Source organism: Schistocerca cancellata, chromosome 3 (genome assembly GCF_023864275.1).
Source record: "Schistocerca cancellata isolate TAMUIC-IGC-003103 chromosome 3, iqSchCanc2.1, whole genome shotgun sequence".
Classification (NCBI taxonomy): Eukaryota; Metazoa; Arthropoda; class Insecta; order Orthoptera; family Acrididae; genus Schistocerca; species Schistocerca cancellata.
Window position 1 is genome coordinate 901,544,707 of NC_064628.1, and position 20,429 is coordinate 901,565,135.

Genomic DNA, 20,429 nt, shown 5'->3' on the forward strand with positions numbered 1-20,429 from the left:
ACACTTAGTGGATCACATTGTATGAAGACTAACTATTTTCGATGGTCTTCTTCATCAGTAACAAACATCACGACATAAAAATAGATAATACAGAATATCTTAATACTATTTAACAACAGTTCTCTAAACATACACATTTACTTAAGCATTTGTTTTGAATATGTAGTTTTAGTGATATACAATCTGGTATTAGCCCAGAGAAAATACGAGAGTGATTGCACTTATTAACAAGTACTATATTGGTCATTTGAGTATTGTTTGCACGAGGTTATTAATACAATGCAACAATGGAAGCAAAGATTCACTGTTTTATTCCCACACGAATACCAATTACTTTCTTATATTACAAAATGAAACAATTAGATTTCCAGGAAAGAGACAGCTATGTCTTCCCTCTCAGTATTAATGTCAACTAAAGGATGCAAGCAATTGGGTGCTCTAATCTTCAGTTTACTAATTACAAAGTGTGCACTTTATCTGTTTGCCTGGATTCCTTAGCTCTAAATCAGTAGAATTTTGAAGACTTCAGGGTGGAAGCATTTTGTGTCCAGTTCCTACCATTGTTATGTGTCAAACAATACTGTATTCTGTAACAATGTAGCAGCAATTACTGATGCCGTTTCATTTCAATGGTAATAATCTAGGACAATACATGTTGTTAACTCTTGTTTTTCCTTGATGTCCAGTTTGAAAAACAAAGTGAAGATATGGTGCCTTCTCTGGAAGAGAGGGACGACACATTTCCTTCTCTCTACTTGCGCCTGCCCCCCCCCCCCCCTGCCCCCAAAGTCCTCTTAAATTAGCAAAGTTAAAGTGCACACTAGTACGTAACATTTATATGAGAGTATAAAACGTATTTTTGAAAAAAGTAAAGAAAAAATACAATTAATGTTGACGGGATGTCACAGTCTTTCTACATTTTGAGAACACCTTCAGGAGAATATTATTTATGGGTGTCTATATACTGTTATTAATTAAAGAACAAAACTGAGTCCCTGCTCCATGAATCATCTCCCACAATACATGCATGAGGGGGGATAGAGGGGTGGGGGGATAGAGGGGAGGGGGGATAGAGGGGTGGGGAGGGGGGGGGAGGGAGGGAGGGAGAGAGAGAGAGAGAGAGAGAGAGAGAGAGAGAGAGAGAGAGAGAGAGGGGGGGGGGGAGGTTAAAATATTATAGTAGAAAAACTGAGTAAGACATACAGAATATTAATTTCCACAGTGTAAGAAACGGATTATTTAAAAAAAGTGGAATTTAACTTTTTCATTGTCGCAGATGGCTATTTTTTGAGGTCACATACTTAATAAAACATTATATGGTATAAGCAGTTGCAGTTAGGCACTAGATCAACCAGGTATATTTGGATTATAATGAATAATTTACAGGTATTTACATTCTGACTACATTTTACTGGGCAAGCAACACTGTAGGAACTCCAAATTTATATATACACGTATATGGATAGATAATGCATGGGTACAGTGTTGTTCAAAATGGAATATAAACCTACTTCCTAATTATTGCAAAACCCAGTTTAGGCTTTTCACACTTTATTTCTTTGAAGTGTCTCCACTTTATAGTGATACTACTTCAGTATACATGACATCATCACCAAATTACTTAATGTTAATTATATGATTTGTTTTACAATTGTTACTTTACTGACCCGAAAAACACACTTCACTTGTTGTCACTGCACAATCATCATTTCGTACACCAAAGACAAGAATGAGTGAAACAAGTTAATAAGTGTACTATACTGTCACGAGAGTAAATTCTATGTCTCAAGTTGTATCTGCTGTGTCATATGTAATTCAAAAATTTAAATATTCATGAAATTTTGGGCGGAGTATCAAAACTTTTTTCATTTGTATTCTTAGCATCACACACTTTGGAAAGGTAACACCAAGTCTTTATGTCCAAAAGTAGAAATGAAAATAGTACAAAGTGCATAAGAAACAATGATTTTCATGAGAGTTCTCTGATCTTTTCACTATGTAGCTGCAGAGAATTTTATATTCAAGATTTAACAACGTATTTCAAACAATATGTTTTGTTATGTTACATACTTTGCATCAGATTCATAAACTTAACTGAAATATTGCGCTTTTTATGGTAACCAGTGGTTGAGGTTTTTGGAAATTAGCATAATTTACTAAAATTCTGAAGTAATATTACATCACCATTACTATACTATACATAGTATGTGAAGATTTAATTATGTGCATTATTTACACCAAATGTGGTTGAACCTACTTGCTAATGGCTGCAAGAATCCTCTGTGACCTACTCAGAACATTAATAATGCCTACATGTGATACCTTCCACACAACAAATGAATTTACTTTACAGACTGCTGTAGTCTGGAAACATACTGAATATAAAACTTTTTTTTAAAAATCTGGATTTCACGTAATACATGGCAGAGACTTTTTAATCGGAAAAGAGAAACATACAACATAAGACTTACAAGAAACACTGCATTCCACTGGATATGAATTACTTTACTCATTATACTGTACTGATTATACAAGTAGAGCCAACTTCCAGACTTTTTAAATAGAGAGTATGATCAAACACCTTGTCTCTTCTATAAACAAAAAACTTGCAATTTCAAGTACCACTGTTACTTCTCCCCAACCTTCCAACACTTAACTTTCTCAACAAATTCCACAAAATTTAAGAAACTTCATTCTCACAAGAAACCAGTACACTCCCCCCCCCCCCCCCCCCACTCCATTCACACACACACACACACACACACACACACACACACACACACACACACACACACACACACACACACAGAAGTTCGAGGCACAGTGATCACACCATATTACTACAGACCCAAGAACAAACCTCACTTTTACTTTCCATGAATACTGTGGTAAATAAATTTTGTTATTCATTATATTGCAACAATATTTGGCAAGGGATCAACATACTTATAAACTTCAGTTGCTTCTCCTGAAACCACAAAAATTAAAGAACTGGTAACCTCATGGAAACAGCACATACTAAAAACACATGAAAGAAGCATTTGTTGCTTTTGACTGAAAGCATTCCAGTTAATGTAAGTGATGGCATCGGAGACAACTTAATGAGACAGACATGAATGCACAAATTTGAGTGTCCATTAGTGCGGGCCACCTCATTCAGAAATATAAATAATGGTCACCATGTCATTTAAGTCTCAGAAAAACCAAGCACACTGCAAATTTTACATTCATCTTACTCAGATGAGGTTTATAAAAACAGAGCATTGCATCACCAAAGTGAGATTACAGCAGGATTAGTTAAGGTTACCAAACAAGAACCAACTAATTTACTTATTGGGACATTTATGCTCCCTGGCATCAGTGAGTGACAAACTAAATTGACACTGCCTGTGTTCAGTTTTAAAAATAAAACATGCAGTTGTTGAATCAGAAAACTGTAGTCCCAAAACACAAAAAATACACTCATCTCCTTGTAAATTCTAGATAATTTGAATATGTAGAAAAACTACAATAGTGCAGCACAAACCATGGCTAAAGGTTAAAAAAGGGCTACTATTGTAATATTTTATCTTACTCCTTTCCTTTGTGCAAATGTTATATTTAAACAAAGCAAAGATCTCATCTCCAACTAAATGAAATTTTTAATGTGCAGGGGATGAAATCTTTTAGCACATACTAATAAAAGCAAAGCTGAATTAAACACCATTTTAGCAGAAAATAAAATTTTATATAAATCTGTACCAATCCCAACACATACCTCAACAGGATGGAAATGATGTTCATTGCACATTTTCACCGTGCTTCTGATACAGTGGAAATGTGAGTATAGCATTATTACCTCAGTAGTACTGCGATTACACACTTTTGTTTGTATATTAAAAGAGGAAAAAAATGGCTCCTGGAAGACATTAAATAGTAGTACCCTTTCCATTTCACCAGAAATTCTCTCACATGAACAAACTTCATACACAATGCAGTAAAGTCACAGAGTCTTAAGTACATATAGAACTGGCACTTTCATATGTAGCATGCCGCAGGGCTGTTTATCAAACAGTATATAGAAATATGACGACTGAATAAATCAGGTAAGAAACAAGAACAATCCACTGAGTGAGTACTAGTACCAATAACAGAAACAGGTAGTTGTTCAGTATAAAGATGTCAAACAATTTGGAAGTACTTTGTGGTATTCTGGTAACCAATGGACATTACAACAATTATTCTTACCATAAATTTAAATGTAATCTTATAATTTGCAAGAGTGATTCATCCACATGTGTATTCTGAGGGCGGAGAGGGGGGAGCAGTAGGGGGAGGGAAAGAGAATTTTGTGTACTAGTGATTGGATTTAACTTATCATGTTCTTTCTCTTGAGAACACCTCACTATAAAAGATTTAGTTAATCACCTGAATGAAATAAAAGACATGGAAGGAAAGAAGGAAGGAAGGAAGGAAAGGAAGACACAAAGGGTTAACAACTGTCAAGCAGACATCTGCATTCAAGGCTGGATGTCAAAATGCAACACATTTCATATGTATTTAGCCTTGTGTAAACGATGGGTGAAAAGAAGAAGATGGTGAATTACACACTTCCGCAGTTCAGCAAAAACATTTATGCTAGAAAAATATCTCCGCAAATGACAATTTTTTTTTTGAAGAAAACTGTGTTTATAATTAAACAGCACTGCTGTAAGACAAGCACTGCAGCAATGACATGCAAGTCGCTGTTTAAACTAGTATTTATTTTGTGTGTAGTTAACATCTGTGAATTACCAATGACAGAATAACTATTTGTCTGTTGTGGTATCTTTCTCAAGACTAATCTACAGTGCCATTCAGCAGGCAGGGAGGGGAAGCAGGTCAAATACAATGCATGAATTGTTTTCAAAATTTGTAGATATACTAACAATTTTATCTATGCTTTTTTAAGAACACTTACCAGTATGTGTGTGTGTGTGTGTGTGTGTTTTTGACAGACAGACAGAGAGAGAGAGAGAGAGAGAGAGAGAGAGAGAGAGAGAATGCACCATGTAGTATTAACTAACGTTTGTGAATTCAAGGTAAAGCAAATAATTATTTTAATAATTAAATTCTGTACTTTAGTAAAGTAACTTAAATAAGCAGTATTTGTACTTACAAGTATATTTTACAATTCAGTAACAAGTTTAGTTATATGGAGGCTCCTCGTAGCTGTATTTAGGTGAGGCATTTTACTGTTGCCCACAATATTTTACAAGCTTGAACAACATAATTAACAAGGAAGTAGGCTTGCATTGTACACAAAATGACATGTACAGCATTTCACACTCAAATCCAACCTACTTCTCAATTCTCAAACTAAAAACAAATAACAAATCAACTTTCTACCTGGTTGCTTTGCAGTAACAATGAAATATGTTTCATGTGTCTTACAATCTATGCATAATATCACATATTACACCGCAGCTAAATAATACTTTTTTTGCTGCAGCTACCATTCATTCTTTACAAACATATATGTTACTACATCCAAATGTAGTTGTGTTTTCATTAACACACAACCAACAATTTATGTTACATTTTACTTTCAAATTCTTTAACATAACTTTGAATTTTAAGAAAGCAACTAATTTTAATGAAAAACGTATCACAGAGAGAAAACAATATTCATGCACCTCCTCATGGTTTCATCATTCTTGCTATTGGGATAAAAAAATCACCTCAGTCAGCTCAACACCACTCACAGACTAAGTCATAATATAGGTATGCACAATCTAATACAGACTCAACCTGTTATAATATTTATATACATGACTTGAATTAAGTGTACAGTTTCAATATATACAGGATTAACACTTTACTACTTTTTCTTTTTAAAGAAGACCTATTCATTAAGTGCATCTCAAATAACACCAGAACTTTTTAAATACTGCACATCTCACGTAACCAAGTACCTAATGCTCATAAATGAAGCACCCAATACAACATTGAGAGTAGAAAAAGGTATATGATAACGACAGTCTAACAAAACAACAAAGTGTTTCCCTCAATGGCACTTCACATTATTTATATATACACAGCTAAAGTCTTACAACAATACACAGTATTTAGACAGTGCTTCATTAAACAATATGTTATGGTATGCAACTTCAAATAAAAAAATATAGTGCACATCCTTTCATTATAACAAAACTTAAAGAGCATTTAATTGCAACTAATCACACTTGCAAGTAACTGTTTCAATATTATCACTTTAATAGTACTGTCCATGTTTCCATAATACCATACATACAGTAAATTGACAATAAATTACATGATCAGGAAGAAGGCACAATACACACATGCACTCGTCGAGAAATAGTATGCCAGTCAATTACACATATTATTTGTAATAAGATATATCCAAAAGCACAGAAATCAACACAAGCATAAGGAATCATATGTAACCATGCAAATGTATTGTACAATTCTCTTATTCTACATCCAACACTACCAACAGATTTAATGTTCTAACACCTGATAAAAATTTTCACATCATCTCACAGCACTTTTTTTGGTTTTGCTTTGTCTCCTCGACTAAGTGCAAGAGCATATTCCAAATCAGCTTGCTCTTGCTCTATTCTTTTTCGGCGTTCATTCTCCAACTTCAGACTTTCTGCAGCTGCCCAAGCCAACTGCTGGTCCTCAGGAGGAACACTTGCAAGCTTTGGCCCATGAATATTATCTACTGCACAGTTACTGCCATTCACAGTACTCAATGTGCTACCTGCATCTTTCACAAATAATGCATCTGCTTCTAGTCCAAAAGGATCGAGCTTTTTCTCTGATACTGAAGGCATTCCATTTGGTGTACTGTCTTCAAATGGGTCTGAAATATTGAAGGGATCTTCATATCTGTAATTCCTGAACGGATCTTCCGTGAATTCCAAAGCAGCATAACGGTTCTGTGACGATGATGATGATGTAGAATCTTTGGTTGTACTGGACTCCTTCTTTGACACCTTCCCCACACCCTTAACGGAATGAACTGGTGTACCTTCTGCTGCACCAAGAAACTGAAGAGGGAGGAGCAGAAGGTTTTTAAGGCTGAAAAACATATGAAAAAGACAACTGTGGAAATTCCAGGCTACTCAGGACAGCTGACACGAAATTCTGAAATTGAATGGAAACTTCAACAAATCATAACGTTCATGGTTTACCCACAGCTGGGCAGCAGGCAGAAGGAAGACATGCATGTGCTGGTACCAAACTAAGCACGGAGTACCTAGAATATAAATTCAAAATAAAACTTTTGCTAATTGTAAAAAAAAAGGAAAAAAGCATTTAAATTGTCAAGCAGGAAATTGGAGGCAGAGCTAGATGAACCACACTAAAGCTACAAGGCCACTTCAAATTAGAGAAATATATTCAAAATAATAAAAAAATGTACAAAAATAAATTATTTTAGAATACAGCAACTACAAATAAGCATCAATTCCAGTTTTCCCGAATTTTATCCTTTGTTCAAAATTTTCAGTAGAGATACCAACTCTTCTTTAATTTTTAAAAAAATTTTTGTCTTTTACATTTACTACTATATACACCACATGAGTGCCCCTAAACATAAAATTTAACAAATAAATATAGCATCTCATCCAATTGTTGAATAGGAAAGCCTAGTAATCTACTTTGAAGTCCACACTTTCTCCTTTTAAATGCATGGCATATGCCACCATAATAAATCTTCTCTGTCTGCAATCAAAATTAATCCATTTAGCTACACAATTCACCAAGTTGTTTGCTTTTGTATGTTTTTGCATTCAATTGGCAGCTCTCTTGAATGCTTACATCTACTGACTCTTCAGTTTCATTTGTAATTCAAGATGCAGAAGAGGGCCGACACAACCCGTCTGTATCATCATCTGCTTAAGTCCACACTTAAACAGAGGCAGACACTACTGTGTGCGATTATACTAATTTTACGAATATTCATGAGGCAACAGAAACAGTTTAATGAAAGGTGAGCCACATGGTAAATCTGGATTCACCCACATTATTTCTTTATGATGTAACAAGTTACTGTAAATCGAACATGCAGTGCAGCAACACATTTTATTGTACTTGTCTTTCAAAAAATAACTTAAAGTTGGTATTAAATTAAAAAGGAAAGAAGCAATAAGAACTGGAGAGAAGGATATGAAAAAAATGTAGACAATGGGGTATCCTTGATTCCATGCATTACTTTCACCATTACAAGCTCCATGAATGCTTCTTACTGTAGATATCTGCAACTTTTAACACTTAACAAAACTCATACATACACACAAACACACAGATATCTGCTAGGTGAACTGTTTTTATTTTACAACCAGTTTCAGATCATCTTCAGGTAAAAAAACATGAGTTTCAAACATCTTTTATCACATCAGTCTTTGTCAAAAGTTCTTGTAACATTTCATTTGAACAAAACCGATGATAATGATGATGTTTGGTTTGTGGGGCACTCAACTGCGCGGTTATCAGCATCCGTACAAATTCCCAACCTTTGCTCAGTCCACTCTGCCACTTCCATTAATGATGATGAAATGATGAGGACAACACAAACACCCAGTCATCTCGAGGCAGGTGAAAATCCCTGACCCCGTCAGGAATTTAACCCGGGACCCCATGTTGAACAAAAACTTCAGAGTAGAATCTATAATGGGTAACGAACTACTCTTATATATCTGACAATAACCTTGGATGGGTTTCCTTACTGTTGAATTTCTTGAATAATCATCTCCTCATCTGTCCAATTAGTATTTCCACTAGGCTACAAAATTATAGGAGTATCTCCCCCGAGTGGCTACTGAGTTGCTTACATGTGACTATTAATAATTTTTGAAGATGAGAGTTTTACTGTGACACAGTGAGTCACATAAAGAGTACCACGACACTCAGTATGAAAGTACATTTTTATTTTTACTTTTGTTTACTGATACCCACTTGCAGTGCATTACTTGATAACTATGGATACACTGGCCAGCTCTACTCTGATCTGGTTACTCTAGCTGGGCTCTAATTGCACATCCACTCCCATGGTAGTACCAGAGATAGCAGGAAGAAGCACATTACTCAGAAACTCTGAATCAATGATTATTTAACTAGCTTTCTGCAGCCTGGTGAGAGTCATTTCCATGAAAATCTCTTAGAAGAAGGCAATTAGATACTGTGTGTTCAGATAAGTAGAGGACAAATATCATCGTCTAGTGAATTGACAAATAAGGTAATGTGATGGCAGGTTGGACATCAAAATACAAGAATGGGAATATAAAGTCTTGCCATATACTGTAAGCAGCAACTGTTTGAAGAAAATAGTGTGGAAACAGGTTTCAGAAGTAAAGATCAGAAATCGAGAAGAATGAACAGTTCCAAGAACTATAACTTGCACAAAGGAAAATTTGTACTGCTGAATATTCGATAAAAGTACAGTGAATTCGGTAACCCTTCATTTCTTTAGTGATTACCTACTTATCAACTTGCTTTGTATTCCAATGGGCTGTACACTGCTAATTCACTAAATGTCTTCTGTAAGCTAAGATGGGGGTCAACATTGACAGCAACAGTGTCATTCAAATATGAGGATCGATGAGCAATGGAAACGACACTGGCTGCAACATTGGTATGACTGTTGTTTGATGGTCTTTCACATCAAAGGCGTGAGGGTCAATATAGATATGTCGACCACACGTCGGTGCCAACATTGTTTTGTTTTTTATATCATTTCAAAACAAGAGTGAGTTTGTTGCTTATACTTCCAAGTTGAATTTTTGAAATCACAATGTCTTCTTTACTGGCAAGATACACATTTGTGGAATCCCGCTATGAAGAAAAACGAAAATCGCAATGCCACTGAGGATTTATGGCATCACAGGCAGCAAAAATTCAGTATGGACTGCACCACAGCTAAAAACAAAGTCAAATTATTGCCCTCACTATAAGGGGACAAAAAGACTTAGTTCAGGACATCAATTGATGAAATATTTTGAAACATGGTTTGCCTACGATTTTGTACGTTATTTCAAACTATCTGATTTCAAAAGAATCCACGACCTTCTTTTACATGTTTTCTTATTTATTTTGCAATGACAATATGTAATTATTCACACCCAAACCTTCAATTGCACAGGCCACAATCTGTGTATCAGAAATATTTATGCTGGCTCTACAGGGTAACTTTTTTCACCAGGCACAAACTTTAGGGATTGATCGATTAGAGGATATGGAACGAAAAAAAAAAAGTCTAATGAACTTATGTTCGGAAATGCATGGTTTCCACGCTATACATCAATTATTCAGTCATACTTCGTTACAGAGACTGCAGTCTAATATATGCTGTACCAGGCAGCCACAGTCACAGTATGCACGGTTTCCTCCTAGAGGGTGGTACTTTCCTCATACATCATGCCCTAGTGTACCCCTCCTGCGACAATAAAATTGGTAATATTGTATCTCTTGCTGACTCACCTTGTCGTGGATGTATACACAACAGTTCCGTACTTGAATTGAGAGCTTGTTGACATGGTGTTTACTTACAGAAAGGCAAATGGCAACAGGCAGCAAGGTTGTATCAGGAGACCTATCCCCACAGACAACAACCACAGCATTCAATGTTTGCAATAGTGTTTCACTGTTTGTCTGCGACAGGGTCATTTCAGAAAGCAGGAAATCATGAAGGGTGTATCCGAAATGTTTGGTCATCAGACTTGGAGGAAAATGTGATTAACACTGCGGAAGACGACAACCTTGTCAGTATCAGGCAGTTGGCCTACATCTACATTTGCATCCTACTCCCACGCCAGCTAATGGTGTGCGGCAGAGGGTACCTTCAGTGCCATTATCTGATCCCTCCAACCCTGTTTCACTCAGGAATAATGTGTGGGAAGAGTAATTGTCAGTAAGCCTCTTTACTGACTCTAATTACTCAAATTTTCTCCTTGTGGTCAATATGTAAGATGTATGTGGGAGAAAGTAATATGTTGTCCAACTCTTCCTGAAAAGTGCTGTCCCGAATATTCAATAGTAAATCTTTCTATGATGCATAACACCTCTCTTGTAACATCTGGCAATGAAGTCTGTTTAGCACCTCTGTAATGTCCGCCCCTCGTGGTCTCGCGGTAGCGTTCTCGCTTCCCGAGCACGGGGTCCCGGGTTCGATTCCCGGCGGGGTCAGGGATTTTTCCTGCCTCGAGGTGACTGGGTGTTGTTGTGTCGTCTTCATCATCATCATTCATCCCCATTACGGTCGGAGGAAGGCAACGGCAAACCACCTCCATTAGGACCTTGCCTAGTAAGGCGGTGCGGGTCTCCTGCATCGTTCCCCTATGCTCTGTAAAGAAGCATGGGACTTCATTTCCATTTTTTTTTGTCCAATGTTCTCTCGCCAGTTAAATGATCCTGTGACAGAACACGCTGCTCTTTGTTGGATCTCTTCTATCTCCTCTCTCTGTCCTACCTGATAGATTTCCCAGAAGGATGAACAAGTAGACGAGTTACATTTCCTTAAGATTCTTCTTTTGAATTCGAGTCTGGTATCTACTTTTCACACTATCTGTTTTATGTGGTCATTCCAATTAGTTGCTCTGGATAATTACGCCTAGATATTTTATGGCAGACATTGTCTCCAGCTGTTTGTCATCAATAGTGTAGCTGTACAGTAGTGGATTTCTTTTCTTATGTTCCATTTATTTAGGTACAGGGTCAACTGCCAGAGCCTGCGTCATTCATAAATTCTCTGCAGGTCATTCTACAAATTCTTACTATCTTCTGGTGTTGCTTCTTTGGTATAGACAACTGCATCAACTGTGAATAGCTTTAAAGAGCATCCGATTTCTACTAGATCATTTATATATATTGTAAACAGCAATGGTCCTATCACACTTCCCTGTGGTACTCCTTTACATCTGTCGATTTGTTCCATTGTGAGTGACGTGTTGAGTTCTATCTGCAAGAAAGTCTGTAATCCAATTGCAAGTCTGCTCAGATACTCCATAAACTCTTATTTGTTTCACTAAACGGCAATGTGAGATGGTGTCAAATGCCTTACTGAAATCAAGGAACACAGCATCACTCTGATTGCCATTGTCCACTGTGCTATGGATCTCACGTAGGAACAACGTGGGCTGAGTTTTGCAGGATCTCTGTTTGCGAAATCCATGGTGATTTTTATAGAGGAGATGTTCATTTTCCACAAATGTCATAATTCTTGGGCATAAAACATGTTCCATAATTCTACAACAGATTGACGTCAACTATATAGGTCTATAATTGTGTGGATCTGTCTTACGACCTTTCTTAAAAACGGGAATGACCTGCCCTGTTTTCCTATCGTTAAGGTATCTTTTGTTGCTCAAGCGATCTACAATAAATTACTGATAGAAGGGGAGCAAGTTATTTCACATAATCTTTATAGAATCTTGTAAGTACCTCATCTGGTCCTGATGCCTTTCCACTACTAAGCTATTGTAGCTGCTATTCAATTCCGCAATCGGCTATCTCAATATCTGCCATTTCGATGTTTGCACGACGACTGAAAGGAGGGACAGTGTTACGATGCCTACAAGTACAGTGTAAGCCAGATGACAGTGCGGAACATTCTCTCTTACCCTTATCACTTACAGCAAGTGCAGGGCATACTAGCGACCGACTTTCTACACCGTGATCAGTTCTGTCACTAGTTTCTTCACCTGGCAACTATGATACCGGGACCTGTGTCGTCCATTCTATTCACAGATGAGACCACCTTTACGTGGAATGGTATCTTCAACTTTCATAACAGTTATCTGTGGGATAGTACACAGAACCCCCATGGTATGATGACAGCGAATAATCAGCATTGGTGCAGCCAGAGTGTGAGGGCCGGGTAAATGGCAACCGCATTTTGGAACCAGTCTTCCTTCCACATTGCGTAACGGGCTGGACCTATCGGCATTTCTTGCGACTGACTTTGCCTCCCCTGCTATTGATGATTTGAAGCGTTATGTGACTGCTTCATGATGGTGCTCCAGCCCACTTCGCCATTAACGTCTGGACGCATCTCAGTCATGTCTTTCCCTGGGTGATCGATCGAACGTAGGGATCCTTTTGCATTGCCTACTCAGTCACCGGATCTCAACCCATGCGATTTCTGGTTATGGGGCCATCTCAAAAGTATTGTGGATGCAGAGCCCATTCCAGATGTGGAGACACTGGAGCAGTGTATTCATGCTGCCTTTGACACTATTCGGATGCAGCCTGCCCAAACAATGTGAGAGACAGAACATGTTACACCACATACATGCATGCATTGAGACGCATGGAAACCATGTTCAAAACATACTGTGGCTGCATGGTACACAGCATATTAGACCAGTCTCTCTAACAATGTGTGATTGAAAAAATTATCTTTGCCATGGAAACAATGCGTTTCCGGACATAATTTCATTTAGATTTGTTTTGGTCCGCATCCTCTCATTGATCAATACCCAGAGTTTGTACATGGTGGAAAAAAATCACCTGGTATAAGAGTCCAACTGAATGTTGCCTTGAATGTGTGGGCACTTTTCTATAAATATTGGTCAATGTTGGCACCAACAATGGCAACAATGAGTGGATGAAGGTTAACACTTAGGAGCAGACACCCGTAAAAATACCGGTGCGCCTGACCAGCCCGAAAATCTGTCGCCTGTAATTTTATGGGCGCATGTGCTCTATCTTCCCCTTCCTTCCTTCACATGTTCATGTTCATAGTGCTCCCAATGGTGTGGGTGGCAAGGCAGAGGCTATATTTGAAGTATTTGATGCTAGATGGTGCGGGCATGCTGGACAAGGGAGAACCACTTTTTTTTGTGAGGCTCTGCTAGTGGGAATATTCTGCTACACATGTGCTCAGTTGCGTCGTCATGGTGAAGCGTTGTTTGACAGATTATGATTTGCTTGATTCTGATGGTTATACAGACTATACTCAAGAAGATTCTGAGTCTTCAGGTAGGGAATGCAGATAACAAAATACGCAATATTTTTATTCAGATTTCAATTGAAAGAGCTTTCAATATGTAACTACTGTAGTAAGTGATTTTATTTGCAAGTACTACTTTTATGGTAAATTCAGACAAGGAGAGCGAGCATCCAAGTTCTTCAGAAGGATGTATTGCCATTGTTCCTGCTGATACCACACCTGAAGTGCGTGGGTGACTGAGGGTGAGTGTGAGTGTGAGACCGAGAACTTTGCGCCGTACCGATTCTGAGGAACGCTGGACGACTACTGACCATGTACCAAATATCTATCCATTCTCAGGACACTCTGGAAAGTGCAACCTTACCAGTTTAGACCAGAACAGCACACCTTTAGACTTGTTTTTGTGTTTACTTACAGACAGTCTGGTGAATCGTATAAAGCAGCAAACTAATCTGTATGCACAACAAAGCATAAAGAAACTGCTGTTGTGGTCTTCAGTCCTGAGATTGGTTTGATGCACCTCTCCATGCTACTCTATCCTGTGTAAGCTTCTTCATCTCCCAGTACCTACTGCAGCCTACATCCTTCTGAATCTGCTTAGTGTACTCATCTCTTGGTCACCCTCTACGATTTTTACCCTCCATGCTGCCCTCCAGTACTAAATTGGTGATCCCTTGATGCCTCAGAACATGTCCTACCAACCGATCCCTTCTTCTAGTCAAGTTACGCCACAAACTTCTCTTCTCCCCAATCCTATTCAATACTTCCTCATTAGTTATGTGATCTACCCATCTAATCTTCAGCATTCTTCTGTAGCACGACATTTCGAAAGCTTCTATTCTCTTCTTGTCCAAACTATTTATCGTCCACGTTTCACTTCCATACGTGGCCACACTCCATACAAATACTTTCAGAAACGACTTCCTAACACTTAAATCAATACTCGATGTTAACAAGTTTCTCTTCTTCAGAAGTGCTTTCCTTGCCACTGCCAGTCTACATTTTATATCCTCTCTACTTTGACCATCATCAGTTATTTTGCTCCCCAAATAGCAAAACTCCTTTACTACTTTAAGTGTCTCATTTCCTAATCTAATTCCCTCAGCATCACCCGACTTAATTCGACTACATTCCATTATCCTTGTTTTGCTTTTGTTGATGTTCATCTTATATCCTCATTTCAAGACACTGTCCATTCCATTCAACTGCTCTTCCAAGTCTTTTGCTGTTTCTGACAATTACAATGTCATCGGCGAACCTCAAAGTTTTTATTTCTTCTCCATGGATTTTAATACCTACTCCGAACTTACCTTTTGTTTCCTTTACTGCTTGCTCAATATACAGATTGAATAGCATCGGGGAGAGGCTACAACGCTGCCTCACTCCCTTCCCAACCACTGCTTCCCTTTCATGTCCCTCGACTCTTATAACTGCCATCTGGTCTCTGCACAAATTGTAAATAGCCTTTCGCTCCCCTGCCACCTTCAGAATTTGAAATAGAGTATTCCAGACAACATTGTCAAAAGCTTTCTCTAAGTCTACAAATGCTAGAAATGTAGGTTTGCCTTTCCTTAATCTTTCTTCTAAGATAAGTCGTAGGGTCAGTATAGCCTCACGTGTTCCAACATTTCTACGGAATCCAAACTGATCTTCCCCAAGGTCGGCTTCTACCAGTTTTTCCATTCATCTGTAAAGAATTAGCGTTAGTATTTTGCAGCTGTGACTTATTAAACTGATAGTTCGGTAATTTTGACATCTGTCAACACCTGCTTTCTTTGGGATTGGAATTATTAATTCTTCTTGAAGTCTGAGGGAATTTTGCCTGTCTCATACATCTTGCTCACCAGATGGTAGAGTTTTGTCAGGACTGGCTCTCCCAAGGCTGTCAGTAGTTCTAATGGAATGTTGTTTACTCCCGGGACCTTTTTTGGCTTAGGTCTTTCAGTGCTCTGTCAAATTCTTCACGCAGTATCAGATCTGCCATTTCATCTTAATCTACATCCTCTTCCATTTCCATGATATTGTCCTCAAGAACATCGCCCTTGTATAGACTCTCTATATACTCCTTCCACCTTCCTGCTTTCCCTTTTTGCTTAGAACTGGGTTTCCATCTGAGCTCTTGATGTTCATACAAGTGGTTCTCTTTTCTCCAAAGGTCTCTCTAATTTTCCTGTAGGCAGTATCTATCTTACCCCTCGTGAGATAAGCCTCTACATCCTCACATTTGTCCTCTAGCCATCCCTGCTTAGCCATTTTGCACTTCCTGTCGGTCTCATTTTTGAGACGTTTGTATTCCTTTTTGCCTGCTTCACTTACTGCATTTTTGTATTTTCTCCTTTCATCAATTAAATTCAATATCTCTTCTGTTAGCCAAGGATTTCTACTAGCCCTTGTCTTTTGACCTACTTGATCCTCTGCTGCCTTCACTATTTCATTCCTCAAAGCTACCCATTCTTCTTCTACTGTATTTCTTTCCCCCATTCCTGTCAATTGTTCCGTTATGCTCTCCCTGAAACTCTGTACAACCTCTGGTTCTTTCAGTTTATCCAGGTTCCATCTCCTTAAATTCCCACCTTTTTGCAGTTTCTTCAGTTTTAATCTACAGTTCATAACCAATAGATTGTGGTCAGAGTCCACATCTGCCCCTGGAAATGTCTTACAATTTAAAACCTGGTTCCTAAATCTCTGTCTTACCATTATATAATCTATCTGAAACCTTCAAGTATCTCCAGGGTTCTTCCATGTATACAACCTTCTTTCATGATTCTTGAACCAAGTGTTAGCTATGATTAAGTTATGCTCTGTGCAAAATTCTACCAGGCAGCTTCCTCTTTCATTTCCTAGCCCCAATCCATATTCACCTACTGCGTTTCCTTCTCTTCCTTTTCCTACTGTCGAATTCCAGTCACCCATGACTATTACATTTTCGTCTTCCTTCACTACCTGAATAATTTCTTTTATCTCATCATACATTTCATCAATTTCTTCATCATCTGCAGAGCTAGTTGGCATATAAACTTTTACTACTGTAGTAGGTGTGGGCTTTGTGTCTATCTTGGCCACAATAATGCATTCACTATGCTGTTTGTAGCAGCTTACCCACACTCCTATTTTTTTATTCATTACTAAACCTACTCCTGCATTACCCCTATTTGATTTTGTATTTATAACCCTGTATTCACCTGACCAAAAGTCTTGTTCCTCCTGCCACCGAACTTCACCAGTTCCCACTATATCTAACTTTAACCTATCCATTTCCCTTTTTAAATTTTCTAACCTACCTGCCTGATTAAGGGATCTGACATTCCACGGTCCGATCCGTAGAATGCCAGTTTTCTCTCTCCTGATTACGACGTCCTCCTGAGTAGTCTCCGCCCAGAGATCCGAGTGGGGGACTATTTTACCTCCGGAATATTTTACCCAAGAGGACGCCATCATCATTTAATCATACAGTAAAGCTGCATGCCCTCGGGAAAAATTACGGCTGTAGTTTCCCCTTGCTTTCGGCCGTTCGCAGTACCAGCACAGCAAGGCCGTTTTGGTTAGTGTTACAAGGCCAGATCAGTCAATCATCAAGACTGTTGCCCCTGCAACTACTGAAAAGGCTGCTGCCCCTCTTCAGGAACCACACGTTTGTGTGGCCTCTCAACAGATACCCCTGCATTGTGGTTGCTCCTATGGTACGGCTATCTGTGTCGTTGAGGCACACAAGCCTCCCCACCAACGGCAAGATCCATGGTTCATGGGTTGGATAAGGAAATTCCCTTTTCCCTATATGCTCGCTATCAAAGTGGAAAGGAGTTACTCTCATAGAAATAATAAAGTTTCTGGCAACTGGAGTCCACGCGTGTGTAAGTGTGAGACCCCGTATACGACAGCACTGGTCCAAGGATCTTGTCGTGTCATGTAATTTCTGTCCAAACATCCTGAGCTGTGACAGGTTTCTTTCTATTTTGAGAAACTTTCACATCAGTGACAATTCAGTAGCTAAGAAAAAAGGAGAAGCTGGCTATGACCCACTGCACAAGGTGAGACCCGTCCTGGATATGGTGTCTGCTAATTTCCAGCAAGCATACACACCCTCTCAAAACATACAACTGATGAAGGCATGTGCAAATTTTGTGGTTGTGTGTATTTCAAGCAGTACATGCCACAGAAGCCAAATAAATTTGGTATAAAACTGTACATGTCAGAGTCAGAGACAGGTTATGTCTGGAATTCTTCTGTTTATGTAGGTGAGATGTCTGACACAGTGACACTCGTAAAGACATTGCCTGGGAATCTGTCAGGAAAAGTTTACACTATGTTTACAGACAGATTCTACACCAGTCCAGTCCTTGCTTAAGAACTGGAAGCTGCAAAAAACTGCTCTTGAGGGAACTACAAGAAAATCTAGGCACGGATTACCTTCTGCTATAAAAGATCCAAAACTTCAGCGAGGTGAACTAATTTTTAGGCGTAAAGGAAATAGCTTGGCATTCTGTTGGAAGGACAAAAGAAATGTGCACATGATAAGTACAAGGCATACTGCTGAGATTGTGATGTATACAGATAAGAGAGGCAAGAGAAGTCACAACCAGACTATAATAAAAACAAGTTGGGTGTCGACTTATTAAACCAACAATTATCTTATTGGGCTTTAGGGCATCGAACTGTGAAGTGGTGGAGAAAGTTGTCATTCCACATAATACTAATGGTGATAATAAATTCAAGTATATTGTACAAGGTAACTGGAAAATGCCTCCCAACAACACAGTTTGAGAACTATCTGTGCAGGTCTTGCAGGCAGCAGAGATCTCAAACCACAACCTGGTGCATCGGGACTCTCCAGACTATCAACTGGAAACCATTTTCTGGAAAAGCTTGAGACAGAAATAGGCAAGAAACAGAAAAAAAATGTGTACTGTGTTCTCTGAGAGGTAAAAAGCTTACTGAGAAAGTGTGGCACAAGACACAAGCTACCAGTGTAGTGGATGCAAAGTGGCATTGTGCAAACTACCATTTTCAAAATTTATCATACAAAGACCAAAATTGCATCTCAAAATAAAGCCAAAGGATGTTCCTGTATATAAAACAAGCAGTATAAATAATTATTAAAATTCTTGTTTAAAATAATGTAGTTTTCCTTCTGAGAATTAAGTGCATAGCCTTGACCAATTTTTACTCTTTTTAAAAACAATGCTATAATTGAAAGTTCCATGAAAGCAAATATTAATTAAAAGAACAAAGTATTATACATAGCCTCAAATTAGAAAGTTCAGGCTTTTCAATAAGGGTGACGTCATTACTATAACAAAAAACATTTAAGAGTTATAGTAAATTAAAATATGCTAAAAACAGCTAGGTCTCATGGTAGAGCTTCATGCGCTATGGCTCAGGGCCCAAAGTGTGAAGAAAGGAAGTTTGTTGTATAGCACCATCCATCCATCCATCCATCCATCATCAATTTTGGAACAATATCTCCTGAACCCACTCTGAAAGTAACTAGTGAGATAAGATGATAGTTGGACTCAGATCTAAGATTTTTCCAAGTAGTTAGTGAGGGCAATAACACAGTAGCTATCCCCAACAAGTAAAGTTCTTCCCACATTTGAAGATAATAATTAAAATAGCTTATTTGCACGAGCTGTGAAATTGTCTTCTGTCTCATACTACAGAGGAAGTCTATAAGAATGTGATCTCACAATACATGTGAACTAAACATTACAAAAAGGGCTACAGGTTCTTTAACTCCCAACATGTTATTCAACAACAACTGGCTATTCACCATCTTTTGAAATTTAAGCAGTTGTTCTGCTTGTATGGCTGTAACTATTTCTATATTCTGCACTTCACTACAGAATCAACTGACAGATTTTTAAATTTGTACTTTCTCCTATTTTCAACACAATGTACACATTTTACAAGGGATTTATATCGTTACTGTCACCATTTTCTTTTTCAGTTGTTCATTGGCCTTCAAGAGCATCCTGTCAAGTTCTCTTGGCTGTTTGGGAGTTAATATCAACCACTGGTCCAGCCATGTCATTGAAGGGGTTAGACAGAGAGAGGTTTGAGCTATTTACATAGATACAAGGGGTAGCTGGGTGTAGAAAGCTCAATCCACATAGAACCCCAACTTATCTGGATCAGACTGATACAACTGGTGTGCAGCTGTTGGCACTGTGGTTGCCAACTAACAAAAATTGTGTGTCAATAGCCTTCCACCTCATTGCTGCACATACACCTTTAAGTTGATATATTTTTTAAAATTTATCATCACGATTCATGCAATCAAATCAGGATCCCTGCTTTCAAAGACACACAAAGGGTGGTCACTGAAACATGAACAAAGCCTGCAATTCTATCTCCCAAGTATAACACTGACAGTGAAAATGACAGGCACATAAGTAAGAAACTGATTAGGGTGCTCACACACTGGAAGTAAATTTACTGCTAATTAAACAAGTGGGTAAAAACCTGACTACAAGTAATTCAGTGGAGGATTGCTACAGTC

General features: G+C 38.3%; 1 protein-coding gene across 4 annotated transcripts in view; it reads right to left on the bottom strand.

Moving 5' to 3' along the window:
• Positions 1 to 20,429, bottom strand: part of LOC126175977 (epidermal growth factor receptor substrate 15-like 1) — a 211,078-nt gene that overhangs the window by 31,143 nt on the left and 159,506 nt on the right. For 2 of the 4 annotated variants that reach the window (XM_049923082.1, XM_049923080.1), the window contains one exon: positions 1,149 to 7,034. The exons of 1 other annotated variant lie outside the window; for it this stretch is intronic. In XM_049923082.1, coding sequence (XP_049779039.1) covers positions 6,519 to 7,034 — 516 coding nt within the window. In that variant the 3' untranslated portion in view covers positions 1,149 to 6,518. Of the gene's footprint in view, positions 1 to 1,148; positions 7,066 to 20,429 lie in introns of those variants that run through there. One more of the 4 variants, XM_049923084.1, reaches the window with a different exon arrangement.